Genomic DNA, 26,952 nt, shown 5'->3' on the forward strand with positions numbered 1-26,952 from the left:
TGCTGCCTAAACCGTAGCTGACTGCTGTGAGGGGAAATCCGAAGCATCGCCATTGCACCATGCTGCTTTGGCTTACTGGGTTCAGGGGAGGGTGAGAGGCAATATTAACTGGGCTGCCTCAGTGTTGTAAGAAGAAAGTCTTCACTCGCTCTGAGCCAATCAAGAAATCAAAGATACAAAATTTTAAGAGTAGAGTGAAGTGTGCCCCTGCCTCCTATTTTAATCCACCCATCCCCATATCAAGTATTTGGGGAAATTGTCCTGGTTTTTAGACCTCCCCCCCCCATCTCAGAGACTTGAATTATGATGCACCAAGATTGATCCCACGTCGTACCTACTGTTCTCTGTTCCATCCCCCTCTCTCCACAACCCTTTCCAAAAAAAGAGATGAAAATGGATAGGCCTGAGCAGTTGACTCATTGCCAAACTGAGAGCAGACTGTTACACAGTTTGGTTTAGTAGGGGGCCAGAGCTTCTGCAAGCATTAAGGGAAAAATGCAGACGAAACAGATACTCCAAACCTGCTGACTATTGTAATTCTAGAGCTGGTCAGACTATTTCGAAATGAGCAAATGAGTTTGTATATAGTGTGCATATTAGGTTGTGATTAGGTAGGCATTTCTCCAAATTATTTAAAGTCCCCCTCCCCTGCCGTGGTTATAATCCTAAATCCATTTGCTCTGGTTTGCATGGGTTTACTGAAATCAGTGGTCTCTCTGACTAGTAATAATCACTCATGGCGGGACCAACAGACCTTGAGATTTTGTTGGATATTTAAAAGTTTTACAGTTGAAGGTGGGGAACAAACCAAGAATGAATTTTATAGATTCAGATATCAAAATTGTCAATATTGAAGTTCAATTGAGACAATACATATGAACCCCCTCCATCCTCCTGCACAGCCCCTCTCTATGCTAAGCAGAAAACAGAGGAAGAAGCAGAGGAAGCAGGCACATGAGGCTGCAGCTCACACATGTTCCTCCAAATCTTGGTATATTTAGGCTTTGCTTCAGTTGGAGACAAAGGAGTTAAGCCAAAGGATTCACATAAGGGGTCCTAGGAAGGAGATCCAAGCACAGGGAGACAACATGGAAAAATAGTAAAGTTATTTAAGGCAGTATTTAGACTTTGGGTGGCTGATAATAATCAGAAATGCAGAAAAAATGGTTGTGGACAAGACACAACAGATGCGGCATATCATGAAGGGCTGTGGGGGTACTTACACTTGCTTGGAAAAGAACAGGAGGCAAATAAAAAAATTGAGGAGTATAACTGAATTGTATGGATAATGGGAGAAGAGAATGATTAAGTTCCAATGAGAAATATTACATGGAAAATGACTTGTATGCTGTTAGCACATGTATTTCAGAGCAGTTTTGCACTTACTTTATGTTACAAACTTGAACTGGAACTTTCAGTTCCTTCTCCTGCTTCTGCTGCAGATGGATAGGACCTGAACCAATGGCTTAAAGTTCAAGAAAGGAGATTCCAACCAAACATCAGGAAGAACTTTCTGACAGTAAGAGCTGTTTGCCAGTGGCACAGACTCCCTTGGAGATTCTTACATTGCAGGGGGTTGGGACTAGATGACTCTCAGGGTCCCTTCCAACTCTACAGTTCTCTGATTCTAGTTGTAATGGCTAAAACAGGCCTTTCCCCCCCTTGTGGGGAGCTTAGTCACTCCAGGAAGAAATGTAGTGTGGGGAAGTCACATCTGTTTTCTGTCTTAGTCTGTATTGTTGCTGTGGTTTGAAGAGTTTTAGGAGTGGCCTCAAAATTTGAAATCCAACCACATAGTGGTGAAAATGAGCAGAAACCACTGGAGACACCAGCTGGATGTAGAAGGGTTTCTTGCAGATTGAGAGTTTTTCATTTTTATTGAAAAAGTAACTCTCCCTAGCACATTTCAAACAAAGTTACTGAACATTCATAGCTGAGCCTGTCATACTAATTTAAAATAAAAAAAATTCCTTCCAGTAGCACCTTAAAGACCAACTGAGTTAGTTCTAGGTATGAGCTTTCGTGTGCATGCACACTTCTTCAGATACACTGAAACAGAAGTCACCAATACTAATTCACCATACTAATTTACTGAAGTGTATTTATTGTCTTATTTTCTTTTCTTCCCAAATATACTGTGAATGGACAGACATTTTGTCACCCTGGACCCCCACCTCTTTTAAAAAATATTATGGGATAGCACTTCCAATTCAGGTTAACAGCAGATTGCTGCAACCTAGTAACCCAATTAATTGCAAGGTTCTCAGTGGCCCCTAGTAAACCTTAAATTATCTGTTGGGGGATATCTATCTGTCTTGTCTGTCTGTCTGTCTACCTACCTTCCTATCTATCTATTTCGTATACACATACTCTTCTTATCGGCTGAAAAGGGGAGGGATTCAAAGTGTCATACAACAAAAGGGAAAAGGTATAGTAAAAGGAAACAGAAGAAGACCAAGCAGCTTAGTAGACAGCTTTTGAAGCTAACTGAGGTGTCAGCCAGTCAAAATAAGTGTGTGAAAAAGCCACTTCTCCCCTGGTAGTGTTTGCTTCTCATTCATGGTTAAAAGAGGTGCTTTTCAGGTGAGAACCAACCCTTTGTATGGCATAGTGGGTGGTGTTGGCGGGCCTCAATGCAGCTTGAAGAATGAGCCTGCCTGGGTGGTAACATTCTTCCAGATTTTTTCCCTGTGCACATCTTCTTGTCCCACCAGGAATCCATGCATGGAAATCACATTTAAATAGGGCAAGTACACATGTAAATAGAAGCAAGTACTAAAAAGCCTGAAAAGCATAATAGACTTCCCTTATAGGCTCTGAGAACCACTCATACTTACAACTTACTTCACCAAACCTTTATTAGGCATTACAAGTATAAAGGTAAAGGGACCCCTGACCATAGGTCCATTCGCAGACGACTCTGGGTTTGTGGTGCTCATCTCGCTTTACTGGCCGAGGGAGCCTTCATACAGTTTCCGGATCATGTGGCCAGCATGACTAAGCCACTTCTGGCGAACCAGAGCAGCGCATGGAAACGCCATTTACCTTCCCGCTGGAGCGGTACCTATTTATCTACTTGCACTTTGACGTGCTTTCAAACTGCTAGGTTGGCAGGAGCTGGGACTGAGCAACGGAAGCTCACCCCGTCGCAGGGATTCGAACTGCCGACCACCTGATCGGCAAGCCCTAGGCTCTGTGGTTTAACCGACAGCGCCACCCGCGTCCATTATAAAACACTCATACAATTTGGGGCTATGCATGACTTGGGGTTAGATGGCACAATTTCACTTCCATAGAGATAAATTTGGGAAAGATATTAATTGGCTAGATCTGATTCTAGCCAATTAAAATCTAATTCAAGCAACTTCAATTAACTATATTTAAATGTCATTTATGCTATTGAAAAGCATTTACTTTCTCCTTATGTGTATGAGTCTTTGGTAGGGTTCCAGGCTTCAGTCTCTTTACAAACCAAATGTTTTATAATCCAGCTCTCACACATAATTCTTGTTGTTTTAGGAAATAAGAAGTGTGGGATCTACATGGGATTCTGTTGGTAACATAAGAGGAGATGCTCTAGTGTTGTGCACCTGATATTTGGAACGGAGGGGGAAATCTTTCACAGGATGTTCACAAGAATTGTCTCATACCACTAGGTTTTGTTTGCAAATCACCATCAATATATATAGCATTTTACAGAGGAGCAAAAACACAAAGGGCTTTCAGTCTTAAGCAAGGAACAGACAAGGAAGGTGATCTACCAAATTGACTTTCCTTTCATGTACAGATGTACACACATCCTGTTTTTAAGTTAATCATTACTTATGCTTACATTTCTTGAGGGTATGGATATATGGCGGTGCAGTTCAGCACTCTGGTGATTTTCAGTGAATTCTGAAACATGCCATGGATTTGCAACTTCTGCAAAGGGCAACCTGTCCAAACGCAAAAAAGTGTGTTAGACAGTGCGGGGGGTGGGGAGTGGGCATTGCTGCCTTTCCATTGCTAGAGGCATGAATACGTCACCCGTATGACATAATTTTGTTAGTGTTTTCTGTAAAGGTGGTGTGTGTGTGTGTTTAACGTTTATGAGGAATTAAAGCCAAAAGAAGGAAAGAAGGAATGGCAGAGCATCACCTGTATATTCAGTGGATACTTCTTCCGTAGATGGATGCTGTTACAGAAGCCCGTCTCTCTGCTAAGCAGTGGCAAGAGCACATGGGGCCACAGGCTCACACACAAGGTGTGTGTCCCTGTGGAGAATGGAAGACCCAGGGGAGACTGTCATACACCTTCAGTCTGCATGGAGGGGGTCCAGATCTTACAGCACAGTCATTCCAAGAGGCAGCAGCATAAGCTGCCTGCAGCCAGAGCACTCCAAGGATGGATCTCCCCCTTTTTTCCTTCTTCCCAGAAGCCCCCTTGCCCTCCGCCGGAGCAGTTGCCCTGGCAACTTCCAAATCCCCAGTCTCTGGTCCCACCTGGGGCAAGTCTTGTCTTGTTAACGACCCTCAGTAGCTCTCTATTGTTCCCATAAGGCCCCTAGCTTGGCCGGCTACCCAAGAATCCCTTTGCAGCTTGTATTTCTCCCTTCATACCACAAATACGGAAAATCCTAGCATTTATTAATTTTACCCACATCTATAACAATACTTTGGACTTACATTTAATTTATAATGTTGAGTTGCACAGTTTGAGATTTATTGATCTAAATGGTCTGATAATCATTGCTTTCTAGGTACTATCACTTATATTTGTATGTTTGTTTGTACCTGTGAAGGTCATGAACACAGATGGAACTAGCAGGAGAGTCCTTGTGGAGGATAAGCTTCCTCATATATTTGGTTTCACTTTGTTGGGGGACTATATTTATTGGACAGACTGGCAAAGGCGAAGCATTGAGCGAGTCCATAAGCAGACAGCGGAAAGGGAGATCATCATAGACCAGCTTCCTGACCTCATGGGTCTGAAGGCTGCAAATGTCCACCAGATACTTGGTGAGTATCCTAGAAATCTGAACTGCACACTGTTAGGTTAAAGAGGGTGTTTAGTAATCAGTTGAAAAGGGAGGTGTTTCAATTGAGGAACCTTTCTGTGTGTTTAACCACAGAGTGATATTTTTTTAAAAGCAACATATTTTTTTAAAAGCAACAAACTCAGTCAAAAAAAGTCCACGTTAACTTTGGTGAAAAGTTCTTTGTACCACCTCGGTATCCAAGATAAGGGACTAGATCTAATAGCAGCTCCAAACGGCACACTTGATACTGAATTCACCTGGGGATACCCACCCCTTTCTCCATTCTCCAGAAAGAGAGTGCACATTATGTTGTACGACAGCTTTCAGTTTACACTGGGTTAATGCCCCAGGGATAGTGTGCAAAGCAAAAAAAATCTTACAGTCATAAGACATTGGGTTCAATATCAGGTGGGATTGCCCAAGTCTCTTTTCCTGGACGCCCACCCCCGTTCCGCTAAATGCATGCAAGTTGCAAGTTACCTGTACAGTCAAGTCCTGGGATTGTTTTTAAACAGCTTCCATAATTTATGCATGAAAGAGAAGGTTCCATAATTAATGCCAAAGAGAAGGTATCCACTGCTCTAAGCAGCTGATAAGGGAAACTAAAAATGCAACCCTCAGATTATTTATTTATTTATTTATGTATGCAGTTTTTATAGGATTTCCCCTTAAAAATATATGCTCAAATGGGACACAAGGTAGCACTAGCACGGGATGACAGTAGTTTGAGCCATCTGCCCCTAGTGAGAATGAGGAGGACCAAATGTTGTTTATTGTCAGTGGCCTGTAAAAAAATGGATTCAGAAAGTATCTGCCCCACCCCCCCGGTCATCATTTGGCAAGGATAATTACTCCCATATTATCCTCAATTAGCCGCATGGAAAGGCTCCGCTGGTCTGGGAACAGCTGTACGCCATGGCAGCCAGACAGGAAGTGAGTCTGAATTGGTTCAGTCCACTTACGTGTGTGAACGGATAACGTGAGTTAACTCCGTATTGCTGCACTTTTGGGAAACTTTGTGAGCGCCAACAGTCCTTCAGAATCGTGTTTATATTCGTCTCACATCAGAGAAGAATCCTAAATGGTTTCCCCCTTCTCTCTTCTTAGGTACAAATCCCTGTGCAGAGTCCAATGGGGGTTGCAGCCACCTTTGCCTGTTCAGGCCTCAAGGTTTGCGCTGTGCCTGCCCCATAGGCCTGGAGCTGATCAGTGACATGAAGACCTGCATAGTCCCAGAAGCTTTCCTGCTGTTTTCTCGCAGAGCAGATATCAGGCGGATCTCTCTTGAGACGAACAACAACAATGTTGCCATCCCACTCACAGGAGTTAAAGAAGCTTCTGCTCTGGATTTTGATGTAACTGACAATCGCATATATTGGACAGACATTTCCTTAAAGGTAATGCAGTCGACACCCACTGACTTCAGGAAAAAATGAGCAAAGCCGCAACATTTTACTAGGTACTTGGAAGAGAGTTTTATCCCGTTGAAAGTTTTGAGAACCCGCTCAAATGTCTGCTGCTTAAGGGGAGTAAAAACACTGAGGATATTGGATGCACCCACCCTTCTGTCCCTTTGGAGTAGGGCAGCCCCCTGCAGGACCAGCCAAATACATTTTGGCACCTGAGGCAGACCACGAAACAGTGTCCCCCTCCCCACCAGGGAAGAAGGGGGGAGTGAAGACCTACATTAGGAACAAGGGGGACTAAAGCTCAGGGTCAGGATCAGCTGCCCCATGGATCCTGCCACCTGAGATGGTTGCCTCACCTCTTGGGTGGAGCACAGATACTTCCTCTGTTTGTCGATACAGTGACATTGCAAGCAAGGGAGTATAGATGCACCAGGGTTCCTTGATACAGTCCATACTACAGCTGGTAGCTGTGGGGAATCCTAGAAATCCTTTCTGGCAAGACAAAGGGGGAGTGGAGGATGCCAGGAACGTCTACATGGAGGATATGTCCCCTAGAAGCTGCTTGAGAAAACTTAACCCAGTGGCACCTGGGAGAACCTGTGCACTAAATGCTGTGTGAATCAGATTGGGGGGGGGGAAGACTTGACTAAGAAGAGCAACATTGCACAGGACCACACTGGAGCTCTAAATAAATGTACTAAAGGGGTGTGCTGTTTACTAGCTTTCATGTGTACACTCTGTCTCTTGCCTTCCCTCTCTCTTCTGCTACTTCCCATTGCAGACCATCAGCAGAGCATTCATGAATGGTAGTGCCTTGGAGCATGTAGTGGAGTTTGGCTTGGATTACCCGGAAGGCATGGCTGTGGATTGGCTTGGAAAGAACCTGTATTGGGCCGATACTGGAACAAATCGTATTGAAGTGTCAAAGTTAGATGGGCAGCATCGCCAGGTTCTAGTGTGGAAGGATTTGGATAGTCCTCGGGCATTAGCACTGGATCCTGCTGAAGGGTGAGGTGCTTGCTTAATTTTCTGTGTTAAGCTATTAAACCAGATGCTGACTCAATTTCAGCAAGGTTTGAGAAAATGCTGACTGTGCTATGAGAATGATCATTTAGCCAGTGATTTCAAACCTTGCTACCTTTCTGTTCTTCACATGCGTGCTGATGAATCTCTCTGTCAGTCACAAACCCCTTACATGTTGCAGTGTTCTTGGTTATTTCCTACAGTACATTCTCAGTCCACATGTGGTGCAAGCCAGGCCTGCTGGTCTCATCCTAGCCCTGGATGAGTTGAGAGTATATCCTGTTACATTGATCATGGCAGGAAAATATTAATTGTGGTAGACAAAAAGGAAATCTTTACTTGTTGAATAACCCCTGGTAAACCCTAACTCATCAAAAACAAGGTTTGCGCATGCCAATGATTTTCAAACATGTAATGCCAAGGAATAATTGGAATAAAATAGGCAGTATAAGGGTATGATAATGTGATCCATAGAGTAGATAGGCTCATATCTTGTTACACCAGAGGTAATGGACTTTACTGTACTACAGTTGCCATCATCCCTTCGTCTCTCACCATTGGCTGTGTTTGGTGGGAGTTGGAGTCCAACAATGTCTGGAGGGTCACAGGTTAGTCATCATCACTGTCCTCCTTACAATCCCATGTCATGACAGAAACAGTCTAGATCCAAAGCTACAGATTACTTGGCAACTAACAAGCTGTAATAGCTTATTAAATCTTCAGTTTATTTTGCAGTATAAAAAGATGTCGAATTTCCCCTATACAGTGGTACCTAAAGTTACATACGCTTCAGGTTACAGACTCCGCTAACCCAGAAATAGTGCTTCAGGTTAAGAACTTTGCTTCAGGTTGAGAACAGAAATCGTGCTCCGGCGGCACGGGAGCAGCAGGAGGCCCCATTAGCTAAAGTGGTGCTTCAGGTTAAGAACAGTTTCAGGTTAAGTACGGACCTCCGGAACGAATTAAGTACTTAACCCGAGGTACCACTGTACATTTTTCAGGCAAAACCATTAAAAGATGAGTGCCAATAAAAACGCGAACGCGAATGGCGGATTCCCTCCGAGCTCCGGAGGGAATCGGCTCCGTTGAGGACGGGTCTTGCCGCGTCGGTGACGCGGGGACCCTCAGAAACCGCAGGCGCGGATGCCTGCGGACCTGGTGACTCAGTGGGCACCTTAAGCGCCCCCCGACTCATGAAGAGCCTTTTTAAAGGCTACGGAGGGGTACGGAGGGCGGCGTGGTGCTGTGAGTAGATCGCTGCCTCAGTGGAGTGAAGCCGCGAGCCATGACCGGAGAGCGCTAACTTTCTTCCTGAAATCTGGACTGTAAAACAAGCTACCCGTGAGTAGAAGGGAATTTGGACTTAAAATTTCTTGGCTTTGAATTTGGTACGACCGGGGGATGTGCTAAAGGGAAGTCCGCACCCCCCCATCTACAAACGATCTAAAGCAAGGATCGGAGAACTAAGGTGGAAAAATTGCTGTCTCATCAGGGAAAAAAAGATCTTTCCATGAATCTGACAGGTGAAGATTTTGTGCTGGAGAGAAAGGGAGGAATTTTGGAACTTTTAATGTAACCCCCCCCCTGAACCCGGGGGCGTCTTGCCGGAGGGAAAAAGAACAAAGAGTTTGACAGCTGTCAAAGGAGCTGTCAAACGAGCGGCCAAAGTTAAAATCTTGTTATCTAATAACTCTCTCTTTTAAAAGCGATACATTTGAAATGAGATGGTTGGAAACAAAGTAGTAAATAAATGACAAAGTAACAGACTGTTGGAAAGGACTATCGAGTAATTGGAATCCCCCTAGGGGGGACCAGAGGCACTACAATGGCTGCAGAGGGAAAATTACTGGCAGAAATAGAAAAAATGTTTTTTCTCGTGGGAACTTTACAAGAGCAGACTACGGCTATGAGCAAAGTACTCATGACCTTGAATCCCAAAACAAACAATTCTGCCGAATGTATAAACGACACGCCTGAAAAAGAATCTGCAGCCGAGCCACAAGGAGGGATGGAAAGGAAAGGAGGAAGGGAGACAGTTCAAGTGGAAAATATCAACCAACTAAATACCAACCAAAAGCCTATACTGACAGAAAGTAAAGAAGAAGACCTTTGGATTACAACTTTGCAAAAGATGAGAAAGATGAAGAAGGAAGCCCCTGGATTACTTGGAACACTGGAATTTAAAAGAATAAAGAAATATGACCGAGACTTTCTTCTTAAGCATGGGCCTGATTTTCAGAAACAACAGTTTTTAAACTTTTTGGATGGAAGAAAACTTGATGTGACTGTGACAGAACTGTTTCGAGAACCGAAGACCAACAAAAAAGACTACCAACAAAACTGGCAGAGAGAGACTAACAGAGAATTAAGGGCCTCGGATGTGAGGAATCCGGGCTAGGAACTCTTTTTGGGGATGCTTCTCTGGGGACGGAAGCCGGGGTAGGGAGGGAGGGGAGAACAAAAACTTTTAAAACTTTATAATCTTTTATCAGGCCAAATGGATTTACAAGTAATATTAAAGGGAGAAATTCATGGGGAGGGAAATGGGGTCGCCTTAGGAAAAAGAGAATTGGAAAGTGAAAAGTTAAATGTTTTTAAGTAAAATGTTTTTTCTTTTTTTAAAAATAACAATAATAATAATAATAATAATATGTGTAAGATAATGGATAGGAACTTGCAGAAATAATTATTGAAATTGGGATGTAGGAAGAGGGGGTGGGGGGAAGTCAGAGAAAGAGGGTAATGAAAATAAGGGCATGAAATTACATACGTGTTTGTCTGTGTCTTTTTGTGTATGTATGTCTTTAAAAAATGTGAAAACCTAATAAAAATTTATATAAAAAATAAATAAATAAAAACAATGTATCTTACTTAGTATAATAACCAGGGCTTTTTTTCAGCCGGAACTTACTAGAACTCAGTTCTGGCCCCTCTCAGGTGGGCTCCATTGCCATTATAAGAGAACAAGGGAAGCGTTCATGGTGAGTTCCAGCACCTCTTTTTCTAGAAAAATAGTACTGCTAACAACTAAAATAACCAATTAAAATACAATTAAAATCATCCAGCATCCAGCATAGTGGATTATAATTACCACAACAAACAGAAAAATCATTAGGTGGTCTGCCAAGACTCTCAGCAATTTTCAAGTGGTCTTTGGGGAAAATGCTTGAGAAGCACTTGCTCTAGTCTGTTGCCTGCTGCCCTCCGTGATTTCACTGTATAGTCCACTTTTCCTCTAAGACACTCAGACCGATGTACATATATTCCTTCTTTATCTTCCACAGCAGCCCTGTAAGGTAAGTTAGGCTGAGAGTCATTAGTTACCCAAAGCTACCCATTGTTTGCCATGGCGAATATTTAAGCCTAGGGATCTATTATACACAGTACAGTGAAACTATTTACCTCTCAAAAGAAATGAAAGTTATGTTGTGTGCTAAAACAAATGTTTAAGCATTATAGTTCTGATATATTTCTATGTTTTGTCTTTGGTTCTGTATGAGATGAATATGGAATATTTGATCTATATTTTCAGATTCATGTACTGGACAGAATGGGGTGGAAAGCCCAAAATTGACAGAGCTGCCATGGATGGTAGTGAACGTACAACATTGGTGCCAAATGTGGGACGGGCTAATGGGCTGACAATTGATTATGCTAAAAGAAGATTGTACTGGACTGATTTGGATACCAACCTAATTGAGTCTTCAAATATGCTAGGTACAGTTTTGCTGGTTTAGCTAGGATTCTTGAAGTCAGCTGAAGGGTCTTTAAAATACTGCCTGCTCCAGTAAACCCAACTGCTAAGGTCTCCAGTGAAATCTGACTGGCCGGCCGGCCGGCTAGCTGGCTGTCTCTTTCCCCCTCTTCCAATCTACTGTATCTGATCTATTCCTCTTGATGTTTCCTGGCCTTGTGAAGACTGTCATTCTCCAGTGTGCTCTCATGGTTAGTTATTTCAGTCCCTGTTTTGTGATTGACTGGTTCGGATACTAATTTAGTGCCTTTGTTTTCTGCTGACCCATATTTTGTTTTCTTACTTAGTTTTTAATGGTATGCAATGTTTTGAACTGTGGTGCTTTTGAGAGACAGAAAAGGGGATATGTACATTTATTTTACATTGTTCTGGTGTGACTAAAAGGTTTTCCCATAAATTTCTTCATTCATTCTCCATTCATTCATTTGCAAAGTTTCACTTACTGTATTTTTCGCTCTATAGGGTGCACTTTTTCCTCTCCAAAAATTGAGGGGAAATGTGTGTGCGTCCTATGGAGTGAATGCAGGCTCCTTGGCTTCAGCGATAGCAATGCTAAGCCTCCAAAGCACAGAGGGAGCGCTCCCTCCGCGCTCCGGAGGCTTCGCGTTGCTTTCGCTGAAGCCTGGAGAGCGAGAGGGGTTGGTGCGCACCAACCCCTCTCGCTCTCCAGGCTTCAGGGATAGCCGCCTGAAGCCTTCCGAGTGCAGCGCAAGTTCCCGCTGCGTTCTGGAGGCTTCAGGTTCCTTTTGCTGAAGCCAGGAGAGTCTGCGCTCGGAAGGCTTCAGGGATAGCCGTGCGCAGCCCCTCCAGAAGGAAGGGGCTGCATGGGGCTATGGCTTCTTTAGTCCTACGCAGCCTCTCCCGGCAGGGAGAGATTGCACGGGGCTAAAGAGGAAGCCAAGGCAGCGCTGTCTTGGCTTGTGCCATAGCCGTGCGCAGCCCCTCTGGAAGGGAGAGGTTGCGCGTAGCCTGTACGCTGCTCTTTGGGGCCGGGGGGGGTGAAATAAGATTTTTTTTCTTGATTCCCCCCCCTAAAAACTAGGTGCGCCCTATGGTCCGGTGCGCCCTATGGAGCGAAAAATATGGTAATACTTGTTTATCAAAAGGAGCTCAGGGTGGCATGCATTATTCTCCTTTTTCCCATTTGTCCTTGCAGCAACCCTGTGAGGTAGGTTAGTGATTGGATCAAGGTTACACAGCGTAGGTTTGAAACTGAGTGCAAATTTGAAACTGAGCTCCCAACTTGTAGTCCTACTAGCTAATCACTGCACCACACTGGCTCTCATGTTCATTATATCTATGAGTTACTGTAGATGTATTTTATTGCAACTGTCCTTCCGAGTGTGAGAGAGGTGGGGAAATCTTGACATCAGTATATATATTTTTTTCTAAAACAGGTCTTGACCGTGATGTTATAGCAGATGACTTACCTCATCCATTTGGTCTGACTCAGTACCAGGATTACATCTATTGGACAGACTGGAGCCGACGAAGCATTGAACGTGCCAACAAGACCAGTGGCCAAAACAGAACTGTCATCCAAAACCACTTGGATTATGTGATGGATATCCTAGTATTCCATTCATCTCGTCAAGCGGGCTGGAACGAATGTGCCTCCAGTAATGGGCATTGTTCCCACCTCTGCTTGGCAGTGCCTGTTGGTGGTTTTGTCTGCGGGTGTCCAGCTCACTATTCCTTGAATTCTGACAACAGAACATGTAGTGGTAAGCCATAAACACAGTTAGGTGGTGCAGAGGGCAAAGGGCTATGTTTTTGTGGTTCGTCTCAAATATTACAGTAATGTTTGAAATTCAAACCAAAACGAGCTATAGCTGTAGTGGATGGAGCAGGAATATGCCAAATACTGAGCCATTTCCACTTGTAACATAGACAGGTTTGTTGATATAACTTGAATCATGCAAGATTTGAATATAGGTTGCATGTGTTAGGCTTTTTGTTTTTTATTCATGGCTCAAAAACTCAGTAATTTTCTGTTTAGTTGTTTCCCTAAATGCTCAAAACACATTGTATGAATTAGTTCTCTAATCCTAACACTAAGCATAGGCCACTAGTAATATACCTATATTTCAGATTGCAGAACTCAGGGAGCCTAGAGCCTTGTTGGAGGCTATCCAGCAAGTTCATGCCTGACAACATGCTTGAATTTAAGATTTGAGCTTAATTCTTAATACTAAAGCCATAATGGAGACTATCAAGATATCCAGAGCAAAATAGATTTAAAAAATTGTGTGTGAAAAACAATTTGTATGTCACACACCCCTCGCTGTTTAGTTAGTTAGTTTTGTTTTGTTTTTGCCAATTAATTAAAGATAGCAGCTCTAATTTGCTAAGTAGCATAAACATGTTTTTGTTAAATGAATAGTTTAATAATTGTTTTTGAAAATGACCGGTTGGCTTTTTTGTATTTATGTTTAAGCCCCTACCAGTTTCCTGCTCTTCAGTCAGAAGAATGCAATAAATCGCATGGTGATAGATGAGCAGCAGAGTCCAGATATTATCCTTCCAATCCATAGCCTCAGGAACATCCGAGCCATTGACTATGACCCTGTAGACAAGCACCTCTACTGGATTGACTCTCGGCAAAACATTATCAGGAGGTCACAGGAGGATGGCAGTCAGGTATCTGAAGTGTGGGAGGAATAGGGATCTTTAAAATGGTATTCATGTTCTAAATATTTTATAAATGAATTTTGTATACTAAAATCTACTGAGTACATGTTTGCTAGTGGAATATGGTCATAGATGGAGAACAGATGTAAATAGGAATACGTCAATTTTGAGGAGGAGATCATATTATATTTCAAACCTACCTATCTCTTAGTTTTATGAGTCTTTGGCGAATTAGCTAAAATTAGCACAGATGCTGTAGATTTGTGAACAGACATCCCACAAAACTAGTAAAATACAACATTTGAGAGACCTTGCTTTAGAAGTAGAACCACAGTATATGTTATATTTTTTTCTGTCCCTATTAAAATGGGCATGAGAAGTCAAGCTGATGTTTAAATATTCTGAATATCTGTACTAAACTTCCTTCTGATATCTGAATATTAACTGTAGATTGTGTGTTACAAACAGTGCCAACCTGGTGAATTAAATATCAAAGACTGCATTTATCTGGACAGCTATTTTACTGCCTTGTTCACTTTAAAATAAAATAAAATGAAAATGAAATAAAAGACAACAGCAGGGGTACATTCAAATGCTTCAACACGCACTAAATTGCGAAACATTTCCTGTTATATTCAAAAATGAACTCATGCATGGATAGATACATGGCACCAACTGTGGGAACCACATACTGCTGACACAGCAATCTCTCTCTATTGGAATTACAGTAGAAGCATGAAAATGAGAAGTGCTGCACTTTTAATGGATTATTGAATCCTTCTTTCTTCCTTCCTTCCTTCCTTCCTTACTTTCTTTCTTTCTTTCTTTCTTTCTAAACCGCCCTATACCCGAAGGTCTCAGGGCAGTACTTATATTTGATATAAGTTTATGTGACTTTTTGTATTGTATCAGATTGTTAATGTTTGAGGTTTTGTTATGCTTTCAAATGTGTTGGAAGCCACCCTGAGTGGCTGGGGCAACCCATCCAAATGGGTGGGAAAGAAAGATAAAGAAAGAAAGAAAGAACATTATTATTATATTCTGTTTCAACGCTTGGCTGTAACTTGAGCCAAGGAACTTTGAGGCTCTGAATTATTGTAAAGCCATTGCTTTCATATAGTAATTCTGCATTGTGTGGCTAATTCTCTTCTGGTTGCTTCCTTGGATCAGTCTTCAATCTTTTTCTTTCCACCCCAGAGCTTTACGGTTGTGATGAGTCCAGTTCCAAATCAAAACCTAGACATACAACCCTATGATCTGAGTATTGACATCTACAGTCGTTATGTTTATTGGACTTGTGAAGCCACAAATGTAATCAATGTTACACGCCTGGATGGAAGGCTGATGGGGGTGGTGCTGAAAGGAGATCAGGATAGGCCCAGGGCCATTGTTGTGAACCCAGAAAAAGGGTAGGTAGAGTGTTGCATGGAATATACATTCTTAAAACTCAGCAATTAAAGCGCCAGGTTCTCTTTTTTATCAGCTCACCTTTTTGAAATAGAAGGTGCTTCTGTGACAGAGTATCTAATGGAAGAACGGTTGACAGCAGAGCGGAATGACATGTTGGGTGGACTTAGAGACTGGTAGAGGGATGGCAGTGGGGAGTGTGGCTGTGTAAGAGAAAAACGGGGTGGGGAAAATAAAATGAGAGAGATTGCTATAGTTGAATAGTTAGGGGATAGCTGTTATGAAATTTGACATTGATCGTTATTGGATCAGGGAAATACAACTTTAAAATATATATAATATCAACATCTTAGATATTATGCTCCATAAATAACTATATGGGGAAGGTCAGCTTTTAAGAAAAGGACATAAATGATCTAACTCTGTTTTTATAGGTACATGTATTTCACCAATCACCAGGAGAGGTCTCCTCCTAAAATAGAAAGGGCTGCATTAGATGGAACTGAACGTGAGGTCTTATTTTCCAGTGGACTGAGCAAGCCTGTAGCCTTGGCAATAGACAACCAGTTGGGGAAGTTATTCTGGGCAGATTTTGACCTCCGGAAAATTGAGAGCAGTGACCTTTCAGGTAGAGTAAAACAACAACTTCCTTTTACCAATTTTAATCAGTGTTGTAAGTATTTCATAAACTGGTAGGAAGGAATGAGTATTCTCTCTTGCTCCATTGCTGGTTTCCCCTTTCCTATTTATATTTTCATTGTAGTGAATTTGCAGAAATTTCTGTGAGGCAAGAGCAGAACTACGCTCAGTTTAAATATACAGTCATACCTCGGGTTAAAGGTGCTTCAGGTTGAGCATTTTCTGGTTACGCTCCGGGGCGACCAGGAAGTAACAGAGCATGTTGCTTCCGGGTTTTGCCGCATGCGCAGACACTCAAAATGACGTCACACAAATGCGCGGAAGCGGCGAATCGCGACCTGCAGGCGAGGGTTGTGTTCACGTCAGGATGCGAACGGGGCTCCGGAACAGATCCCGTTTGCATCCAGAGGTACCACTGTACTAAAATAATTGCTAGTGTAGCCATTGAGCATTTTCTTGCGCTAAGCTCTATGGAATTGGGTGATAACCAGCTCTGTAAAGCAGCTTATCAGTATGTTTTAGACTATTATTATTTTCCAGGACTGAGCTCTGCATTAATCTTGAGAGTGTCAACTAAGGGATGGATTGGATCTTCTGGCTAGAATCCAGAACGGACCTACAACTAATTGGAAACACCAAATTTTTTCCTTGGTATCCACTCCTGAAAACAGTATTTTAGAGTTCATTATCTGACCAAACTCTCACTGGTTTCCTTAGGAAGTGCTTATATTGAGCTGCATTTCCAAGTGATGCCCATTGCAGTCTTGGATGGCTGCTATATAACAAGGTCTTCTCCATAGACAGAGCGTGTATTTGTAGTCAACTTCAGGTCAACACTCATTATCTGTTAGCTTGTCCCCTATGGCTGGGCAATATTTGGTTTTCAGCATCGCAATATACCACCAGCTAAACATCATGATTTTTCAGTACATCATGATGTCTGATAGCATGCTTCAACTCATACATGCCAACTTCATGGGTCTGAGGACAGTTCAGTGCCCCAAAGTATGCTGGGATGGGTCTGAGCACCCCCCCCCCATGTTGAGGGGCCAGCCCCAGCTGGGCCTCCCTGTGGTGGTGGATGGCCTCCCTGGGCCTCACAGCCTCCTCCCAACATGCGTAATGTTACATGTGTGTGACGTCATGCACATGCAATGAGCCCCCCCCCCCAATGTCGCGTGGAACTCTGCGCCTCTATGCAATTTTGTGGGCATTTTTACAATTTAAGTAAGTAGTTGATTTAAATTTCCATATAATATATTTAATATATTTTCAACTAAATTAAGAGTAGTTCAAGTTGCATCTGTTTCCACACTCAGAGGTCTAATTGGAATAAGCCCCATTGAATTCAGCAGGGCTTGCTTGTGAGTAGACACATTTTCTTGCACTGCTTACTGACAAACACTCTCCCATCATTCTCACCTCATGTCACATAGTACCCAACCTCCTATTTCAGCATAAGGCAGCTAGTTAAATCTTCCTCCTCCATTTCCCCCTGCCACAGAAGGATCCCCCCCCCAAAAAAAAACATCTCAAAGGGAGGGAGGGAAGCAAAGAGATAGTAAAGGTAAAGGGACCCCTGACCATTAGGTCCAGTCATGACCGACTCTAGGGTTGTGGCGCTCATCTCGCTCTATGGGCCGAGGGAGCCGGCATACAGCTTCCGGGTCATGTGGCCAGCATGACTAAGCTGCTTCTGGTGAACCAGAGCAGCGCACGGAAATGCCGTTTACCTTCCTGTCGGAGTGGTACCTATTTATCTGCTTGCACTTTGATGTGCTTTGGAACTGCTAGGTTGGCAGGAGCAGGGACCGAGCAATGGGAGCTCACCGGAATTCGAGCCGCCAACCTTATGTCAGGAGTGCTCTGATGGTGTTTCCTGCTTGGCAGGGGGTTGGGACTCGATGGCCCTTGTGGTCTCTTCCAACTCTATGATTCTATGATTCTAACCTTCTGATCGGCAAGTCCTAGGCTCTGTGGTTTAGCCCACAGCACTACCCATGTCCCTTCAAGCAAAGAGATAGCCTCCTTTAAATAAAATTTAAAAACCTTCATTTTTAATATGAAGGGTAGCTATTTATTGGGAACCAACAATGTAAACACCACCAGAAAATCAAAATCAAAATACTCCCCCCTCATGGGTGTGGATCTTTGATTGTCTAGCCGTGGGGGGTTCCTCCTGGATTGTTAGCAGGCTCTGCACAATTAGCTAAGTGCTGAAGAGTTTTGGGGGTGAGAGCAGGCAGTTCAGCTTAAAGAGTTTGTGCTGGTTTGTGTAAGTTTACAGGTGAGGGCTTATTGTCATCACAAGAGGAGGGGGGAGCAGGGAGAGATGGTGCCTGCTCTCAAGAAAAGTTCAGCTGAGCTGTCCCCTGGGAAGCTGTCAGTCTCCACCTTTTGTTCATATTTCACTCAAGTGTTTCAACCAGGCAATATGCCTTATCATGATGTCATTTCAACATCAGTATTCAGCGGTATAGCAATTTATACAGACCCAAGAGATTGCCTTCTGAAACTTCCATTTGCACAAGCAAGCAAGTACACCCCCACAAAAATGGTCCTGATTGTCTCTTTTGAGAGACAATAATAGCTTTGTGACATGCAAAGTGGCCCCTTATGCACTGGCTGTCAAAAAAATAAAAACAAGGAAAAGGAATTAAATAAAATCACTATAAATTGTTGTGGTGATTGGGAGGTTCAATATGAAATCAAGCTGGATTTGCGTTTGTTGGTGTCTTTGGTAACTTTTCTCTCTTACATCATGGATGTATGATCTGCGTTATTTTATTAATACTGTTACTACAAATTTGTCAAGGCCGTGGGCAACAATCGTATGAGCATAAACATATAAATTTCTCTAAAATCTAGTCTTTAAAAGTTGTTGTTTTTATTATGCTGATATAGTTCAATTTTAATTGTGATGAAAGCCATTGTGACGGACAGCAGAACCAGACCAGAGCCTGACGATGCAGTCCCCCTGAAATTCCACCAGAGGGCTGGAGCCTCTCTCTGATTGGCTACAGAGTCAGCGAGACACAGAAGGGGGAGGAGCAGCACTCTGGGAGGGAGAATAAAAGGAGCCGGTTCTGAGGGAGAGAGTGAGATAAGGCTAAGGTTCAGGTTCAGGTTCGGTTGAGAAGATAGATAGGGCTGGATTTCAGAGGAGAGCTAGGGAGTAGGATGGGATGACTGAGGGAGACCTGCTTCTGAGTTCAGTTCAGCATCCACCCTGAGGAGACCATCTGGAGCAAGAGGAGGGTCTGGGAAGGAGTGCAGACCGGAGTGTTCTGGGAGGTGGAACCTGAGGGAATTCAGGCTGCCTAGGTCTCCGTCCAGCCGGGGGGGGGGAGAGTTCTTCCGGGTCCCGAAGACGCCCAGGAACAAGGGGGTCTGTTAGACCATTGGGAATATCTCAGGTTGTTAAGAGAGCGGAAAGTGAGGGAAAGTGCCCCTCACTCGTCAGCTAAGGGCTTAACCTAGGAGGGAAGCTGGGCTGCTTTAAAAGTGTTTAACTGCCAAAGCTAAGTAACGGAAGCTAATGTTTAAGAAGAGCTATACCCATAGAATTGTATTTAAGCCTGTGTCATCTTTTTACCTCATTTTAGTAATAAGTTAACTTCTACTTGAAAGAACGCATTTCCTGACCTGTTTTGTTTCACAATCTTCTTTTTTAATAAAACTTTTCTTGTTTGCTTGATCAGCTGCTGCCTGAGACTCTTAAATCATTAAGTTTCCCCACATTGGTAAATTGAACAACTTCATGTAATTGGCATGCAGTGAGGTGTGTTGCTCTATATTTAATTACAGTGGTACCTCGGGTTACAGACGCTTCAGGTTACAGACTCCGCTAACCCAGAAATAGTACCTCAGGTTAAGAACTTTGCTTCAGGATGAGAACAGAAATTGTGCAGTTGTGGTGCAGCGGCAGCAGGAGGCCCCATTGGCTAAAGTGGTGCTTCAGGTTAAGAACAGCTCCAGGTTAAGAACGGACCTCCGGAACAAATTAAGTTCTTAACCCGAGGTACCACTGTATTAATTGGTGGTAAGTGGTAGGATCTGCTACATATTAGTTATGTAATTCAACATGTATATTAGAAAGACAGGTTTTACACACCCCCACCCACCCACCCACCCACCCACCCACCCACCCACTGTCCTGGATCAGACAAACAGTTCACCTAGTACAGCATTCTGTTTCCCACAGTGGCCCACCAGATGTCTTTGGGAAATCTAAGTTTGAGGGCAAAAGCTGTCTCCCACTGCTGAAACCTGGTGGTTGGTATTCAGTGGCGCAGTGTCTTGTAATCTAGAGTTTCCATAGAGCATACAGGGGGTGTTGAGGGCTTTTGTTCCATCTTCTGGCTGTTGGCCATTGGATGCCTCAGGATGCGTCTTTTCCTCTTGTTTGTCTGAGGGAGGCTGTGAGGAATCCTGAACAGGTAGGGAGATTGCTTGCTTCCTTTCAGCCCAAAACTAATGTAATCCAGATATTAAGATGGGTTGGGAAATTTGTTCATCCGGATAGAGACTTGTAATCCGTTTTGGATGGGGTGATTTCATGAGGTGACGTTCTCCTTGGAAGACCAACCAAGCTCATGAGTGGGGGCAGTGAGTAGTTACTTGGTGCATTATTTCTCATTGAACCCTTGTTGCCACATTTTTCAGCTATATTTCCTCTCCACTCCATAGGAGCCAATCGGATAGTCTTAGAAGATACCAACATACTACAACCAGTAGGTCTGACTGTGTTTGAAAACTGGTTGTACTGGATTGACAGACATCAACAGATGATTGAAAAGATTGACACAACACTTCGAGAGGGACGTATGAAAGTTCAGGCTCGTATTACCCAGCTCAGCGATATTCATGCTGTTAAGGAACTTAACATACAGGAGTACAGTAAGTGTCAAGCAACATAACAGGGAAGGAAAAACTAAATGACCCATATCATACATGGTTAATATTTTGTTGGTTTCTTTATTATGCTGTTCACTACCATTGAGGGATCCCCCAGTAAACTCCTAATGAGCCGTAGGGTTACCTGGAATGTAATTTGGAAATTACCTGGAATGTAATTTGGATATATGCTGTATTTTATTTTTTAAAAACAGTTTTAATACATGAACAATAAGTTTCCACTCTTATTTTGCTCCGTAGGACAGCACCCCTGTTCCCAAGATAATGGTGGTTGCTCACACATTTGCATTGTCAAAGGTGATGGAACGACACGTTGTTCCTGCCCTGTGCACCTTGTCTTGCTTCAGGACGAACTTTCTTGTGGAGGTAAAGCTTCTTTTTATTTTGTTTCCATTTTTAAGTGGCATCATTCCCCCTATATAAGTCAATACATGGAGGGACGCAGGTGGCACTGTGGTCTAAACCACTGAGCCTAGGGCTTGCCGATCAGAAGGTCAGCGGTTCGAATCCCCGCGACGGGGTGAGCTCCCGTTGCTCGGTCCCTGCTCCTGCCCACCTAGCAGTTCGAAAGCACATCAAAGTGGCGGGAAGTGAGAAGCCCAGGTAGTGCTAACCACGACTAAAATCATATCATTCTAAATCATGATTAAAACAGAGCTGGCTTGGGGTGGGGTGGGGAAAAGATTTGTACTAAAGAGGGAAGAAGGAGTGCACAAGCTTGCATCTTGCTCCAAACCATTGTTAAGAGAGATGCCTCTGCAGTCCAAGGCTAGACATTTAGGGCAGTTAACATTTTTTCTCTGTCTCTGACCTTACAGAGAAAGTGTGAGGATTTTGAAGTGTTAAACCAATGTGAATTAGTTAGCTTATTTCCACAGCAAACATGTCTACATGCTAGAACAAGGGTATTTCAGCAATGTTTTCCTAGACATTTAATGTTATGCTAAAATGTAAGTGTATGTGAGAAAGAGAAAGAAATAGATATCTCCAAATTTATGCTCCATTCAATCAATAGTAAACTAGGGTTTTGCTAACTAGGGTGGAATCTACACACAAATAAAACCCGTTCTGAAAATGCTTTTTTTAAAAAGTGTTTTTAAAAATACATTGAATTTTCTATAAGGCTCAGCATCACCATCTAGTGTCACATTGTATATTTCACTTAAAACACACTTGAAATGTTTTATTTGCAGTTGTATAGCTGAGTCCTAGGTGTGAACAGCTGCAGTGAGATTGCGGTGGTGACTGGAAGGAGCTTAAAAAGCCCTCACTCTGAAACAAGACCTATTGAATGCATTTATAGAAAGCACATAACTAGACACTGAGTCACTGTGGTGCACCCATCTGCTGTACATTATATCCCTTTTTAATGTTTTCACATAGACTTATTGTAGAACATTGGAACATGAGCTGCCTTCATGAACACAACTGGATTGCCCTAAAAACAGAACTCTTCATGTCCAACTGAAACATAAAGGCATAATAAGGAGCTTATTGTCCAGGCAGGTGCATTATATGACCCATAAGAGCAGCAAAATAACCAGACTGTACAACAGTGATGGGATAAAATCAGGTCAAAACTTTACTAGGATCAGTTCATAATTCCACAAGCCCCATATTGATGGAATGAATCCACTGGGTTTGGACTACTACAAACCTGTTCCATAGGAGTTGGCCAGTGTTGAACGTTCCCGTGGTGCAAGCCAAGCAAGCAAGATCTCACAGAGGGACCAGGGTGCAGATTCCAACCAGGCAGATACCCAACCCAAGCTTGGGTTAGCTGTGGTCAATCCCCCACTCAGGCCCCTGTGTTGATCCTGTCCAATGCCATTTCCACCCTCATACAAACAATGTTCTTCCACCTAACAAAGGAAGGCCATAATTTCACTGAGGGAAAGTGGGAAGGGAAGCCCAACGAAGTGCCAATCAGGTTGAGGGGGGGCAGGAATCCTTTCTGGCCCTGTCAACCAGCACCCAAAATTGCTCAGTGTAGGCTCTAACCTGAGGGTGGGCAGGCAGGATGCTCTCAAAGCAAAATGGCTCTGAGTTCCAGGGAAAGCAACCTTATATAGGCTTTCTCCCTCCCCCTTGCAAGGACTCATAGTACAGCTTTTTCCCATGAGCCATTGCACAGAGAGGATAGTGGGCAAAACCTTGCCCAGTATTTTGCTGCAATCTATAGGCCACAGCGCCGCCAAGCAAAGGCACTTATTGGGCATGGAAGACCTAGCAGAGGCAAAGAAGGATTCTCCTTTGTGTGTGTGTGAACTTAACAGCCTAGTGCAGGGGTCAGCAACCTTTTTCAGCTGTGGGCCAGTCCACAGTCCCTCAGACCATGTGGTGGGCCAGACTATATTTTGAAAAAAAAAGTGAATGAATTCCTATGCCCCCAAAATAACCTAGAGATGAATTTTAAATAAAAGCACACATTCTACTCATGTAGAAACATCAGGCAGGCCCCACAAATAACCGAGAGATGCATTTTAAATAAAAGGACACATTCTAATAATGTAAAAACATGCTGATTCCCGGACTGTCTGTGGGCCGGATTGAGAAGGCGATTGGGCCGCATCCGGCCCCTGGGCCTTAGGTTGCCTACCAATGGCCTAGTGAGATGAGAAGAAAAGACAAAACTCAGCAGATTAGACCCAAGTGCTTGTTGTTCCCAACAGTGCCCAACAAAGCAACTGTTGCCCTGTTTATAACCAAGTATTTCATTTAGTGTATTGCCCAGAAGTGCCCTAAAATACTGCAAAGTTTGTATGCTAGTTGGCATAAGAGTAATGGCTCATGGCTTTCAGTTTATATAACCAAATGGCCCAAAGTACAACTCATCTGTGCCATAGCTTGACAACAGGCTAGTGGATTTCTCATTTTAAAAGAAAGGGAGGAGAGACAGAGAGGGAAGATTTTACAAAGAGTTGTGTAGCTGGACATGGGATTGCCCACTCCCTCCTCAGATTGAAATCTGCCGCCTTTCTTTGGTTGTGGCACTTTCAAAACCATAGTGAGAGTAGCTGGGAGGGGCAGTAGGAGGGAGGGGTGGGGTGAGTCAGGCATCCTCACAATATCTCCTTGAGGATAATCCCAGGGACAAAATAACAAAATATAAATAGACCCATTATCAGCACTAGGTTGCATTTTTTTTTTATTTAACACTGATTTTGTTTTGAACCCGGAGTGTCTATTGCTCTTGAAACCATGTAGATCTTGAGTAGAAAAGACATTACATTAGAGGCTGTTTCTGTTCTGCTGTGTAGATTCCGGAGTTTAGTTTGACTATAAATCATTGCATCACCAAAGTTCAGTCATTGCAGTGGGAGAGGCAGAGGTTGGTTGTTCACAGTTCAAGTAGAGCCTTAGTTTTGGTTTTCCATAAATACGGCTTCTATCTTCCCATAGATATTTTTGACACTTGATCAGACGTTTATGTGCTGTTACTTCACAGTTTCATTCTTCTGAAAAAAACCAAAACTTTTTCGTAACAGAACCACCAACATGCTCTCCTCAGCACTTCACATGTTTCACAGGGGAGATTGACTGTATTCCTGCGGCTTGGCGCTGTGATGGGTTCACTGAATGTGAAGATGCCAGTGATGAAAAGAACTGCCCTATGTGCTCAGAGTCCCAGTTCCAGTGCGAGAGTGGCCAGTGCATTGACAGTATCCTTCAGTGCAATGGAGAAGCAAATTGTCAGGATAGCTCAGATGAAAAGAAATGTGAAGGTATTAATTTTTCCAGCTCATGAAAGAAACTGGAAAATTGATTTGGAGATGAAAAGGAAGAGGAACAGTGGCAACTTTTTAAACAATCTTGATATACGTATTTCAAACAACGAAAATCTCTTTAGAATGAATTGTCTGTTCTAACAGATACCTACTGCTGTATATATTCTGTGCAGCAATAAGAAGTCCAATTCTGAGCTTAGGAAATCCAGTTTCTTTACTGAGAGAAACTGAATTCTGAAACTTACTGAAACCTTGCAAATTGAGTGAATTTGCATAGTTCCTGTTCTGTAATTTTACCAGTTTGTGTATTCCAATTTTGTTTGCTGTTGGGAAAAGCAAAGAGTCACATGGGACAAGCATTGGAAGCCTTTTCAGCCCCCAGCCCCCGGCTCACACTTTTAAGCGTATATTTACAGCTCAAATGATTTAAAATTTGCAAAACTCAAATTCTTGAGAAGCTGAATTTTGCATTCAGTGCCATAGACTCTGACTTGTGAGGAGTGATACCTGCCCTCTTCCCATTGGCAACTCCCTTTGTCCCTTCTTCCTTTATGAAATTTTCTGAAATGGATGGAGGAAGGGAGAGCTAGAAAACGAGTGATTTTTATCTCTCACACTCTCTCTCAAGAGCCAACTCTGCTCTCTTCTTCTGCTAGTGGAGACTAGCCTGTTCCTCGCATGCTTGAGGTTTTAGGTAACATATAGTGGGCTACAATAGTGGTTTCTGAATTGCTGGAGGGTCTCTAGAGAAGGTGGATTAGGGTCTCTAGAGAAAGTGGATTAGGGTCTTATTGATTCTCCCTATTTACACCTGCTACAAAAAGCAGTCACCTGCCAGAGCCCCCAGGGCCTCAAATTTGTACATTGTTCAAGTCAAATAGGCTTGATTTGCCTCCTGATTTAGAACTCTCACAATGATAGGCTTTGATACTATTCATTATCTTGATTTTTATGCTGAGCATTTGGCTAGTTGTTTCAGAAATTTGTGATACTAAGTAAACACATGTTTGCTTTTATCCTCCTCCAGTGCTTTGTTTAACAGATCAGTTCCGATGTGCCAGTGGGCAGTGCATTGGGAAAAACAAGAAATGTGACCACAACTTTGACTGCAGTGATAGCTCTGATGAACAGGGATGCTGTAAGTATGAAGTTTAAATACAAAACAACTACTATTTTGATCCAGTTCATAAGTTATCTTGCTTGTAAAATACAAATGATAGAAGTTAGCTTTATATTAGTTGAAATAAAGATAAATAGCTTACGCTGCTGTTATTCTGGAATTGAAGTGAGAGAATGAACAGAATAAACAGAATTAGGAACCAGACAGCATCCGTATATCACATTCTTTACCCCTAGCTACACCTTACAGACTCTCTACCATGCAGATGGCTCTTATCATGTGGAAAGAATCAGTCTTCCTGCTCAACCTTCCTGACAGACTAGGACACGAAGACTTCCCACATGGTTGAGACCATCCATGCAGTAGAATTTTAATGGTACAGCTGCACAATGTCATTTTTGCAACAATCCATGGCTCCAAATGGCATGTGCTTCAGCTCTTAACTCTCATCATCTAGTTAAAGAATACTTTTATCCATTCTCAGGAGAGCTAAAATGTCCCCTTTCAAGCATCTCTGTACAATTCCATTAATCCCATCAGTTTCTTGCCACCTCACTTCTCACTTAAGCTAGGAGCAGATATTTCATCACATCCTACATCTCCCACTAAAGATGTGTGGCAAGTTAAGATTCATAAGGGATCAAGGTATTCGATTTCTGGGAATGGAGGTGAGAGATGACCTAACCTGGGGAGAAAACAGCAAAGACCTGATGAAGAGAGCACAGCAGAGGTTATATTTTCTGAGAATCCTCAGGAAAAACAAATCTCTCAAAGGACCTGTTGATGGCATTTTACCGTTGTACTGTTGAGAGTGTATTAACTTATGGTCTGTGTGTGTGGTTTGGGAGCTCACGGTCAGGGAAAAAACAATGCTGTCTAGGGTTGTAAAGACTGCGGAGAGAATAATTTGGTGCACTCTTCCCACCTTGGATCAACTCTATGCTTCCAGGTGCCATAAGATAGCTGCAGAGATAGCGCAGGATAGTGCGCAGCCCGGAAATGATCTCTTTCAGCTTCTGCCTTCTGGAAGAAGGTGCAGGGTTATAAAGACTAGGACTAGCCGCCTGAGAAACAGTTTCTACCCCAGAGCCTAGGACTTGCCGATCAGAAGGTCGGTGGTTTGAATCCCCACGACGGGATGAGCTCCCGTTGCTTGGTCCCTGTTCCTGCCCACCTAGCAGTTCCAAAGCGCATCAAAGTGCAAGTAGATAAATAGGCACCGCTCTGGCAGGAAGGTAAACAGTGTTTCCGTGCACTGCTCTGGTTCGCCAGAAGCGGCTTAGTCATGCTGGCCACATGACCCGGAA

The 26,952-nt window shown here is 43.1% G+C and overlaps 1 protein-coding gene across 4 annotated transcripts in view; it reads left to right on the forward strand.

Moving 5' to 3' along the window:
* Positions 1-26,952, forward strand: part of LRP6 (LDL receptor related protein 6) — a 107,159-nt gene that overhangs the window by 65,467 nt on the left and 14,740 nt on the right. For 3 of the 4 annotated variants that reach the window (XM_081861346.1, XM_081861345.1, XM_081861347.1), the window contains 12 exons: positions 4,781-4,997; positions 6,125-6,414; positions 7,208-7,434; positions 10,982-11,166; positions 12,601-12,927; positions 13,641-13,843; positions 15,032-15,243; positions 15,676-15,869; positions 20,570-20,779; positions 21,038-21,163; positions 24,286-24,522; positions 25,553-25,663. In XM_081861346.1, the coding sequence (XP_081717472.1) occupies positions 4,781-4,997; positions 6,125-6,414; positions 7,208-7,434; positions 10,982-11,166; positions 12,601-12,927; positions 13,641-13,843; positions 15,032-15,243; positions 15,676-15,869; positions 20,570-20,779; positions 21,038-21,163; positions 24,286-24,522; positions 25,553-25,663 (2,539 nt within the window). The remainder of the gene's footprint in view (positions 1-4,780; positions 4,998-6,124; positions 6,415-7,207; positions 7,435-10,981; positions 11,167-12,600; positions 12,928-13,640; positions 13,844-15,031; positions 15,244-15,675; positions 15,870-20,569; positions 20,780-21,037; positions 21,164-24,285; positions 24,523-25,552; positions 25,664-26,952) is intronic. The other variant, XM_081861344.1, reaches the window with a different exon arrangement.

Source organism: Podarcis erhardii (genome assembly GCF_964252035.2).
Source record: "Podarcis erhardii genome assembly, chromosome: 5".
NCBI lineage: Eukaryota > Metazoa > Chordata > Lepidosauria > Squamata > Lacertidae > Podarcis > Podarcis erhardii.